The following is a 21,040-nucleotide window of genomic DNA, read 5'->3' as shown; positions in this document are numbered from 1 at the left end:
CTCCACATTTCCACTCTCATTCCAGGAGCCAGCAGGACTGCAAGAACAGCACACTCCTGTCGAGCTATGGCCTCCAACAGCTACAGTCTACCTGTCAGAGCAGACAGGAAACCAGGGCTTTGAAGAGGAGCATGGTTGTGGGCCGCAGCCTAGAGGTTGAAAACCCTTGTTCTAGTGGATATGATGTAGCCTGTTAAAGTGTATCTAAAACCAAAGCCAAGACCTTTTTTCTTGCATAGCATGGTGAGACATTAGAAAATCTGCTAGATTTTTATTGCTACCCTCCCTTTTTGGCTTGATGATGATATCACTGGAACTGAAAGTCAAGGAAGAGCCAAAAATTGGTGTCACAAGAACAGGAATGGAGGGGAAAGCCCACAATAGGGACACCTGTTTCCTTGACAACTTGTATATATTACGTATAATGTATATTTCCCTTACTTTGGAGAAATTTTCTTTTACTTCTTGCTGTCTACATCACGGGATGTAAAGGGGAATCTCCATATGGGACTCACTTGGAAAAAATAAATCTGACAGGGGTTTTAACGTTTCTATACTCTATCTGGGCTTAAAACATGTTGCCTTTAAATATACTTTAATCTATAAATCATTTATGTCTGAAATACAGACAGATCTTATTGTATATATCTTTAGGTTTTAAAATGCAAAGTAAGCATGTCCAAACTAACAATTCTACAGAAAACTCTAGTTTGGTAGACACCAACCTTGTGTGCCATTTCTAGCGGTCCTCCGCCTTTGATGAGGATGCCATTTTGTGCAGCTACTCCAGTACCTACCATCACCGCAGTGGGTGTGGCCAGGCCCAGGGCACAAGGGCAGGCAATAGACAGCACAGTGATGGAAGTCTGAAACGCCACCCGGATGATCACTTCAGCCTTAGATAATATTTTGCTATAACCCTAAAAGTAGATGCAAAGAAAAACATTACCATCAAAACAGAAACATTACATTCTATAGATTGATTAGTTCTTGATGCTGGTATTTTTTAAAGTAGTTTTTAGTAAAACACAAGGAAAAAAAGTACTTTTTTTGTGAATGGTTATGTCCAATCCTTTACCAAACATATCTGGAGGGTGGGTGTGGATGCTAAAAAATGTTATTGTACAGCAATACGAGTGAGTGTTCAGAGAAGAGTCGTTCATTCTCCCCTTTTATTCTACTCAACCATTCACAAAAAGTTTTATTTTCTTTTTATTCTTTTCACTGTGTTTCTACTGTTTTTAACAAAAGTGAATTCACTTTTCACAGCAGAAAAACTGAAGTAGTTCATGTGATTCTCTCAGCAGCACAGCTCAGCAGCTTAGGTCAACTTTCCCTGTTGCCCCCACCTCATTTCTAAAGAAAAAATGGAGCAGATTCACTGGGAGGTTAGGATTAGGTTTTAGGTGGTTTGTTAAGTGCTAGGGGTTCACTATTGGAGTTAGATTAGGTGTTAAAAGTAAGGTAACAATTAGAAGATAAATTCCACTGTAACATGGCCCTAAGTCAAAAAGTAAGGATATGCTGTGGTACAGGGATCATCTAGAAATGTTACTTTTGTCTATGTAGCACACATAAAAATGTACTTTGTGTCTTGAATTCCCCCTACAAAAACAGCAGTGGACTTCCTTGTATGTGAGTGTGCCTATGCATTCCTGTATGTGCATGAGAAGGTACTAATGGGCAAAGATCAGCTGCAGGGAGACCACAGTTGATCAGAGGGCCTGATCCTGTTTGTCCTATTTTTGCCTTTGTGGGCACAGCTCCCAGAGTTCATTAACTGTTTAAGTGCTAATCAGTGGTGGCTGGTACTCAAATTTTTTTGGGGGACACAAACAAACTGAAAAAAACCCCCAAAAATATCAATTGCAGCCTCACTGTGCCCATCAAACACTGCCACTGTGCCATTGAATGCTCCCACTGTGCCCATCAAATACTTCCACCGTGCCCATCAAATGCTTCCACCATGCCCATCAAATGCTTCCACCATGCCCTTTAAATGCTTCCACTGTGCCCATCAAATTCTGCCACTGTGCCCATAAAATGCTCCCACTGTGCCATGAAATGCTGCCGCTGTGCCCATCAAATGCTCCCACTGTGCCATGAAATGTTCCCATTGTGCCCATCGAATGCTGCCACTGGGCTCCCCCGCCCACTGTCTGCCCGGCACTTACCCTGTCTCGGTGGAGTAGCGGGTGATGGAGGTGGGCGGTGTCCTACATGTCTTCTCCCATCTTCTCCTATGATTGGACGTCTGATAGGCATCCAATCACAGCGCCTGTCATTTCAGCCAATCAGGTGCTGATTGGCGGAGAGGCGGTTCAATATTAGGAAAGCGATATTCATTCGCTTTTCTAACACAGCTGGGTGAACTGTGAGCGCCAAGCATGGCGCTCGTTGTTTACCTTTGAAGCTTATTAGAGCATATGGCTCTAATCAGGTGCTTTAAAAACACCCCCCCACCGCTGTAATTTAGGCACCCGGCACCTGAAAAGTGGCCGGGCGCCTGAATAGGGGTTAGCATCCGTGGCCATTGATATATTCATGCAATGCATAAATCTATCTATTGGTGATAGAGGGGGTGGCTAGAGAGAGGGGGCGGCACCCGTGCGCCCTTATGGACGCACCACCACCGGTGCTAAGGGTTATCTGTTAAGGAACAGGTTAAAGCTGAATTTATGAGTTAATCCAATGAGGTGCATGACATCTCCTGAACTTAACACCATTTATATCTGACAGGTTTATGGCTCTGCCAGAGCATAAATTGACACCCAGGGCCCTGAGAGAGGATAAAGAGAGAGGCACACAGCTCAGCTAAGCTATGGGCATAGCTGATCTGTGTGCCTCTCTTTTTATCCTCTCTCAGGGCCCTGAGTGTCAATTTATGCTCTGGCAAAGCCATAAACCTGTCAGATATAAATGGTGTTAAGTTCAGGAGATGTCATGCACCTCATTGGATTAACTCTCTGCTGTCCATTTAGAGAAGCCTTTGTATTTTGTGAGTGAGTTCACATAATACAAAGGCTTCTGTGATTGGGCAGGCATAACAGCTGCACTGTAATGCTGCTTAGACCTGAAGCATCAGCGTTGGGCTATTGAAATAAAGCGATAGCTGGGGAATGCAATAAAACTATCAGATGTAAATAATAGAAATAAGCCAAGAAGATGTCACGCAGCTCCTTGGACTTGGACTTAACTCATAGTGTGCCTTCACTTTTTACAAAGGAATTCCTGGAATTCAGCTTTAAGAGATAAGTGTCAGGTGGTTCACGGATGACATTTTTTCTTAGGTTTAGGTTAGTATTAAAGGTTCAGACAAAGGTGGGGGTTTAGGGGATGGTTTAGTATAAGAGGCAATGCATTAACGATAGTTAGGGCAGCTGTAGAGTTTTAACTGGATCTTGGCAAAGGACTTCAACTCCAAAAAATGGCAACGCTAAGTTGTTGGCACCAAGACCATATTTAACCTAATTACCGTAAATCAGATAATGGACTTACGTGAAAGACAACAAGGAACTAAACACGGTAAGTGTTGTACATAGCAATACATTAATTGCTTCCATTTCATATCCTGTATTAGAAAATGATTGCTACCACATGTGAAAACCCATTTTTTTTGTCTGCCAGATCAGACATTTTAATTGATAATTTGTCAAATGTGTGCTGAAATATTTTTGTGGGGAGGTAAAAGTAAAATCAGAAGGTAATGGGGATGCAACAAACGTTACAAAATGATCCATATACTGAACAAATACTATACATACACTAAACAATCAAGTTATATAGTGCAACTCTGCCTCCAGCTGAACTTCTTGACTATACAAAATAAGTCAATGTATGCCATCACACCGTGACATACACTGATTTTCCACAATTCATTCCCACATTCTCCCGACCAATAAACCTCTGAGCGGATCTCGGTCTATAGAAGTCAGACAGCTATGCCCCATATGTGACCGATACATATAATACAATAAAGGTAAAATCTGGCTTCTAATCAGCAGTTAAATTAGAATCTTCTATTTAAAAAGAGTGACAACAGGTATCTTGCAGCCTATTATGATTCCATAAAAAAATGCATTATTTCAACTTACTGGAAAATATTTGATTATGATATCAAAGTTAAGAAAGCCAACTGTGATCCAGGAAATCAGTGTGACAATGGAAACAATAATTATGAAAGGAACAAAGTATCCACTGATTTTATCAGCCAGCTGCTGGATAGGTGCCTGAAAAATAAAAGCAAATTTAAAAGAAAAGTTCTGCAAAGTGACGCTTACATTTGATTAAAGTGTCATTCCAAAATGCACTCCGTGTATACTCAGCTAATACAGCATAATGCATCCTTACCTTGGACATCTGCGCTTCTTCCACTAACTTCACAATTTGTGCCAAGGTGGTGTCAGAGCCCACATGAGTTGCCTCAACCAGCACCGAGCCATGGGCATTAATGGACCCAGCAATGACAATGCTGCCTGGCTTTTTCCTGACAGGCATAGGCTCACCTAGATAACACATGATTTAAAAATATGGGAAAATATGAAAAAAATAATTAAAACTTGATTATTATTCTAAAGACTAAATGACTTCATTTGGCATAGTATAAAGTAGCACAAGGTAATTAAATGGAAAATATAATAGCTTTAAAATCATTTGTTTTTAAGTTTTTACTTATAAGCTGATCTTTAAAATAATTTCTTTAAGTTGTTTGCGTCTAAAATGCTTTTCTTCTCAATACCTGTCAATATGAAAGCACAAGCAACTCAGAAGCAGTACGAATCAACTCAACTCAAGCAAAATCCTTGAGCAGCATAAAATCAGAATGAGAAAATCAGAAACAAGACAAAGCAACACAGAAGCACCTGAATGCAAACTGCATTTGATCCATTACATATTCAATATTGGGTGCTTCCATGGTGCCTTGTTTACAGAGCATAATGGGACACTCTTATGCCCCATACACACGGTCAGACATTCCGACTACAAATGTTGTCCGAAACTTGTGTTGCATACACACGGTTGCACAAAGCTGTTGGAAAATCTGATCGTTCTGAACGAGGTGATGCCAAACACGTATGTTGGGACTATAAATGGGCCAGTAGCCAATAGCTTTGGTCTCTTAGTTTATGCTGCGCATGCATGGCACTTTGTCCATCGGAATGGTCTACACCCGATCAGAATTTATGTGATTGGATTTTGTTGTTGGAAAATTTTAGATCCTGCTCTCAAACTTTGTGCGTCGGAAAATCCGACAGATAAAGTCCGATAGAGCCGACACACATGATCGGATTTTCCGACATAATGCGATCTGACTTTTTCCATCGGAATTTCCAACCGTGTGTACAGGGAATAATAGAAAAGCCTGAACATTCCTGCTCATTTTATGCTTGCAAATTCTTATGGCTCCATAGAAGGAGGGGCAGGGAAGTTATTCCACTTCCGACTCATTCGGCTGGGTGTTGTTCGTTATTATGTATTAAGCCCATACAGAATGGTTCAGCAGAAGCCTAAGGTTGGGTTCACACTGCTATGCAAAGCAGCACACAGCAGGGATCTGGTGCGTACCTGTTCTCTGTTTCAGGGATGAATCAGGCCTGAATTTTTGGCTGGATTCGGACCTGAATTGGACCAGAAGACACACAGGACTCTTTTGCAAACTGCTCCATGGCCATCCCAGAGCTGTGTGAACCTGCTCCATTGAGAGTTGGTCATAATCTCCTGACATGCAAATTGGATGTGGGGGAAATCCGCATCCATTTCACACTAATGTGAACCCAGTCTTAAGCCTCTTTCACATGGAAGGTCCCATTTGATTTGCCTGTCAATTAGGCCTATGAGCAGGTAGATAATAAAAGATGTGTATGTTTACATCTGGTTACCTTTGAGTCTATTTAAGGCCCCTTTCACACGGGACTGCCTGTTTTTGAAGTACTCCACTTACTCAGCAGGGATCGATCTGTTGTTCCCCGCTGAGCAGACGGATGACAGGTCTGCCTCCGCTCACTCTCCTCTATGGGGGATCGCATTAAAACGGATCTGCCTGTCTGTTTTCGTCAGATGGGATAGACGGATGGAAAATAGGGTTTCCATCCATCTGCATTTAGCATATCGGAGCGGATGTCAGTGGACATGTCACCGCTGACATCCGTCACTCCATAGAGGTGCATGGAGCATCCGTTCAGGTCCGCCTGAAAAACTGACAGGCAGACCTGAATGGTCCGTATGTGTGAAAGGGGCCTATGTTAAAAAAAAAAAAAAAATTGTAAAAAAAATAAAAGGTCTGCATCTGCTAGCTGCCTTAGGGCAAAACACCTATTTTTCAAAAACTGACTTTGATGCTGATAATCATAAATCTCTGTGTTCCGTATTATTATTATTATGATGATACAAGATTTATACAGCGCCAACAGTTTGCACAGTGCTTTACAACATAAGGGCAGACAGTACAGTTACACTACAATTCAATACAGGAGAAATCAGAGGGCCCTGCTCATTAGAACTTACAATCTAGGATGAATAAATTATGGAATTTTTCCATCAACAGCTAGGTTCATTGATGCTCCTGTTGGATGTGATTCTCTATTCTGACCACAAGAGGTCATTATAACAATATGATGTGTACACTTGCCATTTGTAAGTACTTATGTAAAATAATACAAGCCATCAAAGACTGGCTAACTATGATAAAATGTGATAAGCATTACATAGAAATATAAAAATCAAAAAGAATTGTATTCTTTGATCTGTCAACAGCAGAAAAAAATGTATTGAAGCATACATAAATACAGGACAGTGTACTGTCCTACAATGGACATATTTTGTTAGCAGTAAATAAAGAAAGAATAAAGAAACAACACAACTTTAATAATCCCATCACGTGAAAGTAAAAGTCCTTTCATATTTTTTTACATATTTTAGAGTATTCAAAGTTAACGCAGCGTCACCTCATTTTTTTTCTTTCTTTCAATCGTTGTTATTGTATTTTTTCCAAAAAGAAGGGAATACAACAGTGCATGCTAATACATAAAATCAAAAGAAAAACTAAAAGGAAAGGAGGCAAGTACAAAACTCCTAAGATTGTACTCAATGGTCTATTGCTATAGAACATGCAATGAAGGAAGGTTCAATAATCTAAGAACACGGTCATGTTTATAAGAACATCTGTATATAGATAACAATTGCCTAGGTCTCCTATGAACCCAAAAAAAGAACGAAAAGGTAAAAAGCTTCTAAAAAGGACAATGGAAACGGACAAAACCCAACTATAGTATAGTACCCTTGTAAATATATCTGTTTAATAGAGAGCTAAGATATCGTAAATGCTCATGTAGGCATAAAGGATTAGCTTAAGTTGCCCTTCGAGAATATACAATTGTGAGCACAACATTCTACAATAAAAAAAAAAAAAAAAAAAAAATCAACCAGATAAAAGAATCCTAAAAAGAAAAGAGAATGTAAGAGAAGTAGAGGGAAGGGTGGAGGTTAAATCACAAAGAACAAGAGGGAAATGGAGGAAGGAAGTGAAAAAGGGGGGGGGGGGCTGTCTGGAGGTCCGCTACTGTCCATTCGTATGTCCACCTCAGTCCCGATAGTAATTGTAGATATGAGAGGCAGGGGTACAACGATTGTTTAGCTCGCACTATTTTTTTTGCTGAGCATAATCCACATTCACCCCAATTTTTAAGCTAAGTATACATTTTGATTTTTAAGTGACCAGCTTCTATTTCTTTAGAAATCAACCCCAATGAGTAGAAGGATGTCATAAACACTTAATTCCCTGCATGGCCAATATTTGTACAATATTAAAGTGGAGTTCCAGGATAAATTGAAACTAGGACTTGATCAAGCATTCCACCCCTCCTCGTTTTCGGATTTTTAATTTTTTATGAAGTTTTGTACTTTTTTTTGATTTCCTGCAGGACTTCTGTCCTACCTTGCTATGGGGAGATATGTCATCATCAGCTCCCCCCCCCCCCCCCCCCTGCTGCCTTCTGGGACCTGTGTGTGTCCCAGAAGCTGACGGGGCCATTCAGAAAGCGCAGTAGGAAACCAACTGTGAAGCCTGAAATAATCTTACAATATATTCAGTGAGAGGTCATCAGATTGATGCTGAATGTTCTGTATGTCCAAGCGGCCCAACAGGCGCAATACGACTCTATGGACTACAATCTGAGCATACAACTACAATTAATTAAAATTGAGAAATTAAAATTTTTCATATTTAAACTTCATATTTTATATTATTTTTTATTTTTATTTCAACCGATTCCTGTGAATTGACCGAAAATCAAGCCATGGGTGATCCCTGCTGACACTACCTGCTTCACCAAAATTCAACTGTGAAATCAAACCACCCCGGCAGAAAACAGTCAGCCTCTTCGTTCTGTGCTGCCCTGAGTGATTCCTTCCGCTCACCCCAATGTTAGTACAGGACACAGCAGTGATATAGGGGTTGGCAAGGAACCACTGAGTGCAGCATGGGACGAGGAGTGATGGTTTCTAAGCCCCCCCCCCCATTCAACATTGGACCGACTTGTCATGCGAATTGACAGGTCAAATTGCATGAAAAGTCGCACCCTATTGCTGGCAATCGTACTGTTCAAATTGGTGGGACACTGACTTTGCTGTGCCGCATCGTTTTGAAAAAGACGTTTCTGGACTACTTTTGGCGATTTCGGGAGCAACTTGCCTATACATCTGTGTATGAAGCTGCGCAGATGTCATGTAAGTCGCACTGACATACGGCTTTGAAACTGTGCAATTTCAGATGAAGTCGCACAATTTCGAAGCCACAGTTAATGCGAACGAGAGCTAGAAAAAGGATTCAGTGGACAATTTCTCTGCATTAGAGCAGTCATGGTCAGTGGGTGCAGCAGCAGTAATGATCTGTTTATTCTTCTTACATGGAAAGCTTTTATATACAATTTAGTTAGAGAGTCACATTAATAGCAGAAACGTGGAAGATCAAAACTAGTGAAAACACAGCGATCACATAAAAATTAGTTTTTCATTTTTCTTTATTATTCCTGACTTGGCTTTTAAAGTATTTAGTGTGTCCAGTAAAAAGTGAGTGGTTTGTTATTGGGCGATTACAAAGAAAGGTTTGCATAGCCATACATGGAAGATCTATAGTTAGGGCAACTATAATGGCAACAGGGGAAACTTTGAAACTTTATTTTTTTACAAATACAATTATTTTAGGAACAGTCAAATAAGAACAAAAGTAGAAACCTACATTTTACAGACAAAATGATTTCTTCATCTACAATAGTAGAGGTAGAAGTGGGATTTAGATTATTCTCACCTATATCTTTGCTTATGACATTCTCCAAAAACAAGAAATATGTTTCTATTTCTCCTTAAACTGCAGTTGATGCAGGATAATTACCTGTGATAAGAGATTCATCTGCCATAGAAGTCCCATCAATGACTTTCCCATCAACTGGAAACTTGCCACCAGGCACAACCTTCACCACATCTCCTCTCTGTACCAACTCTACAGCCATCTGCTCCTCCCTGTAACGCCATAGAAAGAGGCAGAATAAGCAAGAAAATCTTTCATCAGACTTACAGATTGTGCGTTAATATTATCAGTACATTAAGAACCAGTTCACACCACATGCAGTCCAGTATATTTTTTTTCTGCATCAAAAACTCATGGAAAGTAGGTTATATGGTTTTCAATGGCATAGTTCACACCAGTGCGGTCAGTTCCAGTGCTTTCCAGTTACAGAAAAAAAAAAAAAAAGTAGAACATGCTGCATTTTTCTTGTACTGGGCTTGTATTGGAACGCATCAAAAATGCACTGGACGATAGTGAAAAAAACAGGGAAAAAAAACATCTGGAATTCATCTGGAAATGCATAAAAAAGGCATCAGAACACGGTAAAAACACGCATGAGGAAACACATCCGGAACAGATCTGGAGTGCGTTTTTGCCCTAAAGGTACAGTATGTTAAAAGAGCTTCTTCAGAGCGTAACTATACTCTTTCCGCCTATTAAAGTGATAAATAAACCCTCATCAGCTAATTTTATCACTTATTGAGTGTGCAGCTTCTTTTTTTATCTTTTAATCCTTTCCTATGTTCCAGTTTAGGCTGGTGCTACGACTGCTGCCATAGATTTCCTATTTCAGTGTGGCTCCTTTCTCTTGCACCATCCTATGGAGTCACCCTTGCATTATGTCTCTCTACACTGTAGAATCTGTAAAACAATAGAAACACATAGCCTCATAGCCTAGAATGGCAAGACTCTCTGCTCCCTCCTTCTCCAAGCTAACAGATTGAATCCAGATTGCACCGTCTACTATTAACCCTTTCCTGTGAAGACCAGAAGTTCAGGGAAGCAGCACTGACAGAGCAAGAGACGGGAGCACTGAAAGTTGTAAAATTAAAGTGCAGGGGTAAGAATTTTAACAAACATATTGCATGGAATAGTTTTTTATTATGCTCAGTGTCAAGTTACAAAATGATAAAGGTTTCATGCTACTTTAAGCAAAGAATTGTGAATATTCTTTTCTTAAAGCGGAGGTCCACCCTAAAGTGGACCTTCCGCTCATCGGAACCCTCCCCCCTTCCGGTGCCACAATCGGCACCTTTCAGGGGGGAGGGGGGTGCAGTTACCTGGATAATCCAGGTAACTGCACCCACTTCCGGGATAGCTCTCTGCGGAAAGGGGCGTAACTTACGCCCCTTTCTGCAAGTGCCCGCCCCTTCCCGCAAGTGCCCCGCTGCCTGCTGGGAAACACACAGATCCCAGAGGCAGCGGGGAGCGTCCTTATTGCGCAGCGCGATTCGCGCATGAGCAGTAGGGAACCGGGAAATGAAGCCGAAAGGCTCCATTTCCTGATTCCCATACCCAAGATGGCGGCGGCAGGACCCGACAGGCGACCTCGAGATCGGCTTCGGGTGCCGACATCGCGGGCGCGCTGGACAGGTAAGTGTCACTATTTTAAAAGTCAGCAGCTGCAGTATTTGTAGCTGCTGGCTTTTAAAAAAAAAAAAAAACGCGGAGTCCCGGTGGACTCCCGCTTTAACCACTTAACAACCGGCCCATAGCCGAATGACGGCTTCAGGCCGGTTGTTTAACTCTGAGAGGCCGTTAAATAACAGCCTCCCAGAATTCCACTCTTGCGCGCCCCCTGGGGCGCGCACTCGAGAGCATCCGTGACCGCCGGGTCCATCGCGGCTGTTTACCACGTGATCACTCCATCATCTATTCACTTTCTAAACAAACCGGCGTCATGTTAGGACGCCAGTTCCTCCCTCCCCTCTCTGTACCAATCGGTACAGCAGAGGGGGAAGAAATCGCTATCAGCAGCGCTGTGGGCTGCATCTGCAGTGCCCACATCGCTGCTCACCGAAATTTAACCCCTCAATTTCCTGCCAATACTCTGCAACACCCTGCCAATACCCTGCCAATACTCTGCAATACCCTGCTAGCTCACTGTAAAGAGGACCTGTCATGCCATATTCCTATTACAAGGGATGTTTACATTCCTTGTAATAGGAATAAAAGTGATCAAAAAAAGTAAAATGAACAATAAAAAAGAAAAACATTTTTTTAAAGCACCCCTGTCCCCATGTGCTCGCATGCAGAAGCGAACGCATCCATAAGTCCCGCCCACATATGAAACCGGTGTTCAAACCACACATGTGAGGTATAGCTGTGAACGTTAGAGCGAGAGCAATAATTCTGGCCCTAGTAAAGCGTCGCCTATGGGGATTTTTAAGTAGCGACGTTTGGCGCCATTCCACGAGCGTGTGCAATTTTGAAGGGTGACATGTTAGGTATCTATTTACTTGGCATAACTTCATCTTTCACATTATGCAAAAACATTGTGCTAACCTTACTGTTTTTTTTTAAGCACAAAACTGTTCTTTTTCCAAAAAAACGCATTTGAAAAATTGCTGCGCAAATACCGCGCGGGATAAAAAGTTGCAATGACCACCATTGTATTTTCTAGGGTCTTTGCTAAAAAACATATATAATTTTTTGGGGTTCTATGTAATTTTCTAGCAAATAAATTATGATTTTTACATGTAGGAGAGAAATGTCAGAATTGGCCTGGGTGCTCCAGAACGCCTGATGGCGCTCCCTGCATGTTGGGCCTCTGTATGTGGCCAGGCTGTGTAAAAGTCTCACACATGTGGTATCGCCATACTTGGGAGTAATAGCAGAATGTGTTTTGGGGTGTAATTTGTGGTATGCATATGCTGTGTGTGAGAAATAACCTGATAATATGACAATTTTGTGAAGAAAAAAAAAAAAAGGAAAAAAAAATCTTGATTTTGCAAAGAATTGTAGGAAAAAATGACAACTTCCAAAAACTCATCATGCCTCTTACTAAATACCTTGGAATGTCTTCTTTCCAAAAAGGGGTCATTTGGGGGGTATTTGTACTTTTATGGCATGTTAGGGTCTCAAGAAATGAGATAGGCCGTCAGTCCTTTGGGTGTGATCAATTTTCAGATATTGGCACCATAGCTTGTGGACTCTATAACTTTCACAAAGACCAAATAATATCCAACAATTTGTACTTATTTTTACCAAAGATATGTAGTAGTATAAATTTTGGCCAAAATTTATGAGAAAAATTACTAATCTGCTAAATATTACAACAGAAACAAAGACAAATTCATTTTTTTTTTACAGAATTTTCGGTCTTTTTTCTTTTATAGCACAAAAAATAAAAAAACCCATGTGGTGATTAAATACCACCAAAAGAAATCTCCATTTGTGTGAAAAAAAGGACAAAAATTTCATATGAGCACAGTGTTGCATGACTGAGTAATTGTCATTCAAAATGTGAGAGCACTGAAAGCTGAAAATTGGTCTGGTTATTAAGGGTGTTTAAGTGCCCAATGTTCAAGTGGCTAAAGTGGTGTTCCACAGAAAAAAAAAAATCATTAATATTCCTAAAAAAAAAAAAAAAAAAAAAAACATTTGGGAATTATTTTTTTTAACTCACCTCTAAATGCCTGTTGCTAGGGGGTTCCTCATAATCTGCCTCCTTCAGTGCCTGGGCTGGTGACATCACTTCCCCATCGGCGCAGGAAGGACTCAGCTCTGCCCCTCCCTCCTGTCAGTCATCTGGGACACGCGACAGGTCTGCGTGGCCAATCACGGCGCCGATAGCGCATGCGCAGTGGGTGCCCACAGTTAGGATGGCAGCACCACCGAAAGGAGAGGGGGACGAGCGGGGCTTCGTTCCCCTGCATCGCTGGACCCTGGGACAGGTAAGTGTCCGATTATTAAAAGTCAGCAGCTGCAGTATTTGTAGCTGCTGCCTTTTCATTTTTATTTTTATTTTTTTTTAAGGGGAACTCCTCTTTAATTTTTGTCTAAAGTTCCTCTTTTAAGAACGTATTGCCCCCACCAGACTATAGGCATAGTGAGATGTACAGTAATCGAGCAAATTGCTTTACCTTATAACTGAGAAATTTGGTCCAAGTGTTACAACAGTCGCCTCTGTAGCTTGCAGAGATATCAGCTTAGCTAGAGCCTCCGATGTTTTACCCTAGAACATAAACAGAAAGATATAAGATTACAATTTTTTCAGCATACACAATATAATTGCAATTAAAGTGAACCTGTCACCTGTGACTGCCTGAAATAGATAACATAACCTTTGGCACCGAGCCACCAACCCTGGAGTTCCCTAAATCTGTATACACATCGTTTTCAGGTTTTGAGCTGACAAAGCAGGTACCTCATCGTGTTGTGCTTTTACACTATTAAAGTGGTTGTAAAGGCGTTTTACTGCATCAAGGTAAAACAAAAAAAATAATAAAAATAAAAAACAGCCCCCCAAATATGTACTTGAGCCCAATCTCGATCCAGGTTTGTGCCTGAGTGCAGCAGACGTGCTCTCCCTCTCCACACAGGACATGGATGAAGCAGCAACAGCTATTGGCTCCTGTTGCAGTCAATCAAATCCTGTCCACTACAAACAGATAGATGGGGATCCGTTCCCGATCTGCCAGACGGATGGAATTGGATCGCAGTCAGATGGAAGCGGTCAGGCGGTCCCGTTTCCATCCGACAACCCATAGAAACCAACGGGTTGTGTATGTGCACACGCTGCATCAGCAGAGCGGGCACAGACCTGCCATCTGCCTGCTCAGAGGGAAGGGCGGAGGGATCACTTTTATTGCCCCATACCCTCACTGTGTTTGGGGAATATTAAATTATACTTATTATTAGCAGTGCCAATATCCCTGTTTTTTTAGAATATACTTTTTGGGACACCACTTTGTGGAGTCTTTGTTGGGGAGGCTGCAGCTATATCTATACCTAAGTGTGGATTTTTAGTTTTATATATTTATTATACTGCATCTTACCAATTCTAAAGATGTGGTTGCTGCCTTAGTTTTCTGTTTTAAGCTATCTTTCCCTATATTTTCACCTGATGATCCAGCCAGTAAATCTGTTGCTTTTCAAAAGAACAAGCTCTCTTTCAGATGTATCAACTACAGGGATGAGACAAACCATTTAACACTGATAGGGGTGCTTAGAATGATAAGCTTTTATTCATTTATGTAAAACCTTTATCCCAAAAGAAAAACAACCGTTGCTGTAACTGCTTAGCTGGAGTTTGGCTTAAATTTTTTAGTGAATCTAATGTTCCTCTCCCCAATGCTGCTCTCTGCTATGCCCCTTGTGCTCCTTCATCCAGAGTGTGGACACTAATACAAAAGGTGTGTTACTGGCCAGTTCACCAGGTGAAAATGTAGGGGGAAAAGCCTAAAAAAAAAAAAAAGAAAGAAAAACGAATGCAGCCACAACATCTAATGATTGGTAAGCTGCAAAATATACAATTTTTGGTTTTGAGTTTAATACCGATTTAAGTTTTGCTTTGGGATTTTAGCTGGGACTAAATATCTAAAATGTGGTGACACAATCAACAAGGCAAAGATGTACTTTTGAGCAATCTATAAGAAAATACCAAGAAGTAAACACGTATCAATTTACACAGAAGGATTATAGCGTGTAAGTAACAGGTGAATAAATACAGCTGGATTTACGGGATTTACTGTACATTTTAATTGGCAGATCGTTTCCCTGCCCACCGATGTGCTCCCAATACCCATTGTGCCTCATTGTTCTGGACGTGTATAACACACAGTTCTGGACGTGTATAACACACAGTTCTGGATGTGTATAACACGCAGTTCTGGACGTGTATAACACACAGTTCTGGACGTGTATAACACGCAGTTCTGGACGTGTATAACACGCAGTTCTGGATGTGTATAACACGCAGTTCTGGACGTGTATAACACACAGTTCTGGACGTATATAACACACAGCTTAACAATTTCCAGGGATAAGTCAGGATAGAGATTTCCTGGTGAGCCCCACTGAGACCAATCTAATGCAATTACCTTGGCTATGTGCTCAAGCCATCTCCCTAGAGCAATAAACATGAACAGCATGGGAGGTGTATCGAAGAAGGTCTCTGGGCTCTGATCAGACTTCTCTACCATGGCCACAATCAGTATAACCACCGAATAAATGTACGCAATGGTGGTCGCTAGGACTATCAGAACATCCATGTTGGTTGTCTTGTGCTTTAGAGACTTGTAGGCCTGAACATAGAAGTACCATCCTCCAAGGCACTGTGAATCAGAGAGGAACATCATTACAACCACCATGTGGATACATTATTGTCATATAACACTTCTAGAACAACATCTTGTGATTAGTGTGTTACATGATTTTGAGGTCTAGAGTCCCACATCATCATCATCATCCTCCATCCATATCATCATTCGTCATCATTATTCAGTCATATAGTAAAAAAAAAATCTTGCACAGTATTGTAAGGTGAAGGTTTTATTTGTGTAATAAAACCTTAAAAGCACACAATGAACAGTGTTAACACAGAATTAAAAAGGTAAAAAAAATTTCATTTTCATTTTGGATAAATGATGGGAGGGTTATAACTAGGGTTGTCCCGATACCACTTTTTCAAGTACAAGCATCGATACTTTTTTTCAAGTACTCTCCGATACTGATTATTGATACTTTTTTGTGACAGTGGCACAAATAAATATGCAGCACTGATGAGGCATGGACTATGAGTATTTTTTTTTTTTTTTTTACAATTTTCTTTAATTTTTTTTATTATTATTATTAATATTTTTTTTTACAATGTTTTCTTTTTTTTGGAGGGGGGGGGGGGGGAGTGGACAGTCAGTGTTTTTTTTATTTTATTTTTTTATAATTTTACTTTAAAATATTTATTACAATATTTCTTTTTTATATTTTTTTTATTCAACCCTTTTGGGGGGTAGGGGGGCTTTGGGAACATGTCAGGGGTCTAAATGGACCCCTGACATCTCCCCTTTAAGACATGGAAAGGGACTGAGGACGCAGATTCCCCAGTCCCTTTCTCAGCAGCCTCAGCTGCACTGAAGATGAATGAAGAGGAGACAGAGGCTCCTCTCCAGTCATAAACTTATGCAGAGTAAACTCTGGAGGCGCACACAGAGGGGGAACGGAGGAGGACGGGGGGACAACTGGAGGCGCACACAGAGGGGGAACGGTGGAGCACGGGGGGAACGGTGGAGCACGGGGGGAGTGGGGGGGACTGGAGGAGCAACTATGGAGGACAGGGGAGGGGGAATGGAAGAGGACAGGGGGGAATGGAAGAGGACAGGGGGGAATGGAAGAGGATGGGGGGGGACTGGAGGAGCACAGAGGAGGATCCAGAGGAGGATACATGGGACATTTGTACTCGTGCAAATGCTCCCGATTGCCTAATCTGATACCTGGTCGCTCAGGGATGATCAGTGCGGCGGCGGGGGAAGTTATAATCACTGATCTCCCTGTGTGGCTGTCATTAAAGCAGCTGAAAGCTGTGGAGAGGAGAGGAGGAGGAGCTGACAATAACAATATAATAATAATAATAATAATTATTGAAAGCCACACAAGGAGATAGGTGATTACAACTTCCCCCAGACTGTATACTGTGACTGCAATCATCCAGTCATGTGCAAACAAAAGTAAATTTTTATTTTATTTTCTAAATTCACTTTAAAATTAACATGGTCTACTCCTTTAGTAAATAAAGCCCTTTGTTTCCTGACAATAGTAAGATGTTAAGAATATATGTGGCAGTGTATGGCAAGCAATGGTGTTTAATGCTGGTTGCCTGACAGTCATGCTTATCCTTCAGTTCTTTAAGTATGCAGATAAGGAATTATATCTTATCTTTTTATTTTTTCTTAAGGGCCGGTTCACACAGCGATGCGCGGCGAGGCGTCTCCGACTTGCCTCGCCGCGACCTGCACGGACCTCAGCGGCGACTTGCAGAGGACTTCTGCATAGAAGTCAATGCAAGTCGCCCCCGAAGTCGCCCCGAAGTAGTACAGGAACCTTTTTTCTGAGTCGGAGCGACTCGAGTCGCTCTTCTCAGAACGGTTCCATAGCATTGAATGGGGGCGACTTGCGGGAGCCGTGTCGCCTCGCCTCGCGTCGCAGTGTGAACCGGCCCTTAAGCTTTCCTGAATTTTCTGAACTTGCTCTGGATCAGAAATTCCAAACACTTTAGCTACAGTATTAGCATGCAGTCTGGCGTACTAAGTATTTCGGATTTTACGAAATTCTGTCCGTCGTACTTTGGTTTCAGCGGACAATCCGCTCGTCAGCAGGCTAGTTCGACGGACTAAGAATGGCGCATGCTCAGAAAGGATTTACACGGCGGAAGGGTGCTTTGCTGTGTATTGGACTTCCTATTTCTAGTCCCGTCGTACGTGCTGTACACGTCATCGCGCAAGCTTTCGACGGACTGTTTGTGCATCCGTGTGTGGTCAAGTCCGTTCAGTCGAAAGTATGACGGACTGTCCGTCGGATTGTATGACGGACTAAGTACGCCATACAGTCCGCCCGTGTGTACGCGGCCTATGGCATTTTTTTAAACAGGTAAATATTAGACATGTGCATTCGTTTTCGTCCGAATGCATTTTCGTCCGAATTTCAGCTATTTTCGTTTTTGTTTTGACAAACGATAACGAAAGCACAGCATCTGAAAAAACGAAAGATCCGACATAAATAAATGCTTTATTTTCATTTTCATTGTTACAACAGTTCGATATAGAATAGGAGATTCGATGTGACTCTGACAATAACAATCTGTCTATAGAACCTGTGGTCGAATGTGCCTAACCTTACCTCTATTAGTCCAAGATTATATAGAGAAAATATTCGACAGAGAAAAAAGATTTGACAGAGAGAAAAGATTCTGCAAGTTACTGTCCTAAAAAGTGTTTGGGGACCCGGGTCCTGCCCCAGGGGACATGTATCAATGCAAAAAAAAGTTTTAAAAACGGCAGTTTTTTCGGGAGCAGTGATTTTAATAATGATTAAAGTGAAACAATAAAAGTGTAATATTCCTTTAAATTTCGTAGGGGGGGGGGGGGTGTCTGTCTATAGTATGCCTGTAAAGGGGCACATGTTTCCCGTGCTTAGAACTGTCCCTGCACAAAGTGTCATTTATGCAGGAAAAAAAGTCCTTTAAAATCACTCGCAGCTATTATGAATTGTCGGCTCCGTAATACAGAGAACACTCATTGAAAGTCATTGATAAAAAATAAATAAATAAATTAAAAAAAAGCGTGGGGGTCCCTCAAATTCAATTACCAGGCCCTTCAGGTCTGGTATGGATATTAAGGGGAACCCTGCCTCAAATTTTTTCTTAAATTTGAGGCAGGGTTCCCCTTAATATCCATACCAGACTTGAAGGGCCTGGTAATTGAATTTGGGGGACCCCCACGCTTTTTTCTTTATTTATTTATTTTTTTATCAATGACTTTCAATGAGTGTTCTCTGTATTACGGAGCCGACAATTCATAATAGCTGCGAGTGATTTTAAAGGACTTTTTTTCCTGCATAAATGACACTTTGTGCAGGGACAGTTCTAAGCACCAGAAACATGCGCCCCTTCACAGGCATACTATAGACACCCCCCCACTACGAAATTTAAAGGAATATTACACTTTTATTGTTTCACTTTAATCATTATTAAAATCACTGCTCCTGAAAAAACGGCCGTTTTTAAAACTTTTTTTTGCATTGATACATGTCCCCTGGGGCAGGACCCGGGTCCCCAAACACTTTTTAGGACAGTAACTTGCAAATTAGTCTTTAAAATTAGCACTTTAGATTTTGAACGTTGGAGTCCTATAGACTTTAATAGGGTTCTAAAGTATGCTATATACTAGCTCCGTCGAATCTTCTTTATACATTCGACAGACACCATAAGCCTTCAAAGACAGATTCGACCGTAATTCATGTGGATTTTCGGACGAATGCAATTTTTGAACGAAAAACGAAATAAATAAAAACGAATTTCGGGAGTAACTAAATAAATTAAGTTTTCGGACGAAAACGAAATTCCGAAACGAAATATTTTACTCTGCACATGTCTAGTAAATATACAATTTTTAGAAGGAGGTCAGCAATAGAAGCATTCCTCACTCTCACAACAGGTGTATTTTGAAGGAGAAGTTCACTTTAAAAAAAATAAACAAATAAATAAATGCACATTTTTTGCAGGTAAAAAAAAAAGGTTAATTTTTTTTATTGCAAGAGCCTATAAAGCAGGGGTTAGCACCCCTTTTCCACTTATGGGCCGGATTCAATGTATGTGAATGCATGGAAGGCTTCATTGACCCGCTAATAAATGAAGATAACATTACACAGCCCCTGCACCTCTGGCCCCCTTTACATTAACACAGTCCCTGCACCTCTGGCCCCCTTTACATTAACACAGTCCCTGCACCTCTGGCCCCCTTTACATTAACACAGTCCCTGCACCTCTGGACCACTTTACATTAACACAGTCCCTGCACCTCTGGACCACTTTACATTACACAGCCTGACCCCCCCCCCCCCCCCCAGCTGTGTAAGCATGAAGAGATGGGGAGCTTTAAAAAAAAATCTTATTTCTTTTCTTTTCTTTTTTTTCTTCTTACACTGTCCCTTTAAAAAAAAATTCTGATCACTTTATTGCTGTCAGAATGAATGTAAACATCCCTTGTGACAGTAATAGGCCGTGACAAGCACTTTTTATGGAGGGATCTGGGACCCAAAATCCCTCCTTAGCACTTAAAAGCATTCAAAACGCCAAGTTTGGCTATTTTAAATACTGTATTTTTTTTTATAATTTGGTGCCAAGTCTTTAGTAAACCAGAAGTGATGTCATGACATTGCTTCCGGGTTACTAGATCGGAGACCTGATCTAAGCCGGTTCCGGCTTCGTTTGGGTCTCCGGCCAGCCAGCGGACATGCCGGCTGGTCGCCTGGGCCGCCTGGTGGGATGGGAGAGCCCGGGTGAGCCGCAGAAGGGGGCAGGAGGGGGAGGGACGTTCACTGACGGTCCAGACATTTACTGGCAGCGGGCCGGATGCGGCCTGTGGGCCGTAGATTGCTGACCTCTGCTATAAACCATTGGTGATACCATGCAGGTCTCCTGCAGATTTGTCAGTGTATCAGCTTCCTCGTACCTCATTCTGAAAAGAAGGCTCAATGAACTACCATAGCGCTCACAGCCTTGTGGTAGTTCATTGAAGACTACAAGCCTGTAGCCACAAAGGCTGCTATACCTTGTAGTTTTCCATTCATTGAGGACTGTGAATGAGTGATGCGGCTGGGTGGGCGGAGCCCCGCATCTTTTTTGTGGCAACAAACATGGGTAGGAGATCCCTGGTCTGCTGTCCCAGTGGGGATTAGGGGGGCAGGGGGGCCAATGCATTCATAACATGTTACACCCTGAATATGGCTGTAACATGTTATGAAAGGTGAACTTATCCTTTAAATATAGCCTAGAGAGCACTGGTGAAAAGGCACCTGGAGCATCAACTGCTGGTTGGCATGTTCATAGTCAATATTTAATATTTAAAAGAATACGCGCGTCTGCTTTTTTTTTTTATTCTGAACTTAAAGTGGTTCGAAAGGCAGAAGATTCTAACCCCCCCCCCCTTCAGTCCGATCTCGATCCAGTAATGTGCAAGAGAGCCAAGGCTCTGTCGTCTG

At 41.6% G+C, this 21,040-nt stretch overlaps 1 protein-coding gene across 2 annotated transcripts in view; it reads right to left on the bottom strand.

The window, feature by feature from the left end:
* The window catches only part of ATP7B (ATPase copper transporting beta), a 100,275-nt gene that overhangs the window by 24,010 nt on the left and 55,225 nt on the right, over positions 1-21,040 (bottom strand). For both annotated transcript variants that reach the window (XM_077484224.1, XM_077484223.1), the window contains exons 8-13: positions 15,388-15,621; positions 13,429-13,520; positions 9,389-9,516; positions 4,351-4,505; positions 4,095-4,229; positions 726-920 (exon numbers count right to left, since the gene is read on the bottom strand). In XM_077484224.1, the coding sequence (XP_077340350.1) occupies positions 726-920; positions 4,095-4,229; positions 4,351-4,505; positions 9,389-9,516; positions 13,429-13,520; positions 15,388-15,621 (939 nt within the window). The remainder of the gene's footprint in view (positions 1-725; positions 921-4,094; positions 4,230-4,350; positions 4,506-9,388; positions 9,517-13,428; positions 13,521-15,387; positions 15,622-21,040) is intronic.

The sequence above is a fragment of the Lithobates pipiens genome, unplaced genomic scaffold (assembly GCF_037356315.1).
Source record: "Lithobates pipiens isolate NorthernLeopardFrog02 unplaced genomic scaffold, aLitPip1_a1.2 Scaffold_16, whole genome shotgun sequence".
Taxonomy (NCBI): domain Eukaryota; kingdom Metazoa; phylum Chordata; class Amphibia; order Anura; family Ranidae; genus Lithobates; species Lithobates pipiens.
This window is presented reverse-complemented; position numbering and strand designations above follow the sequence as displayed.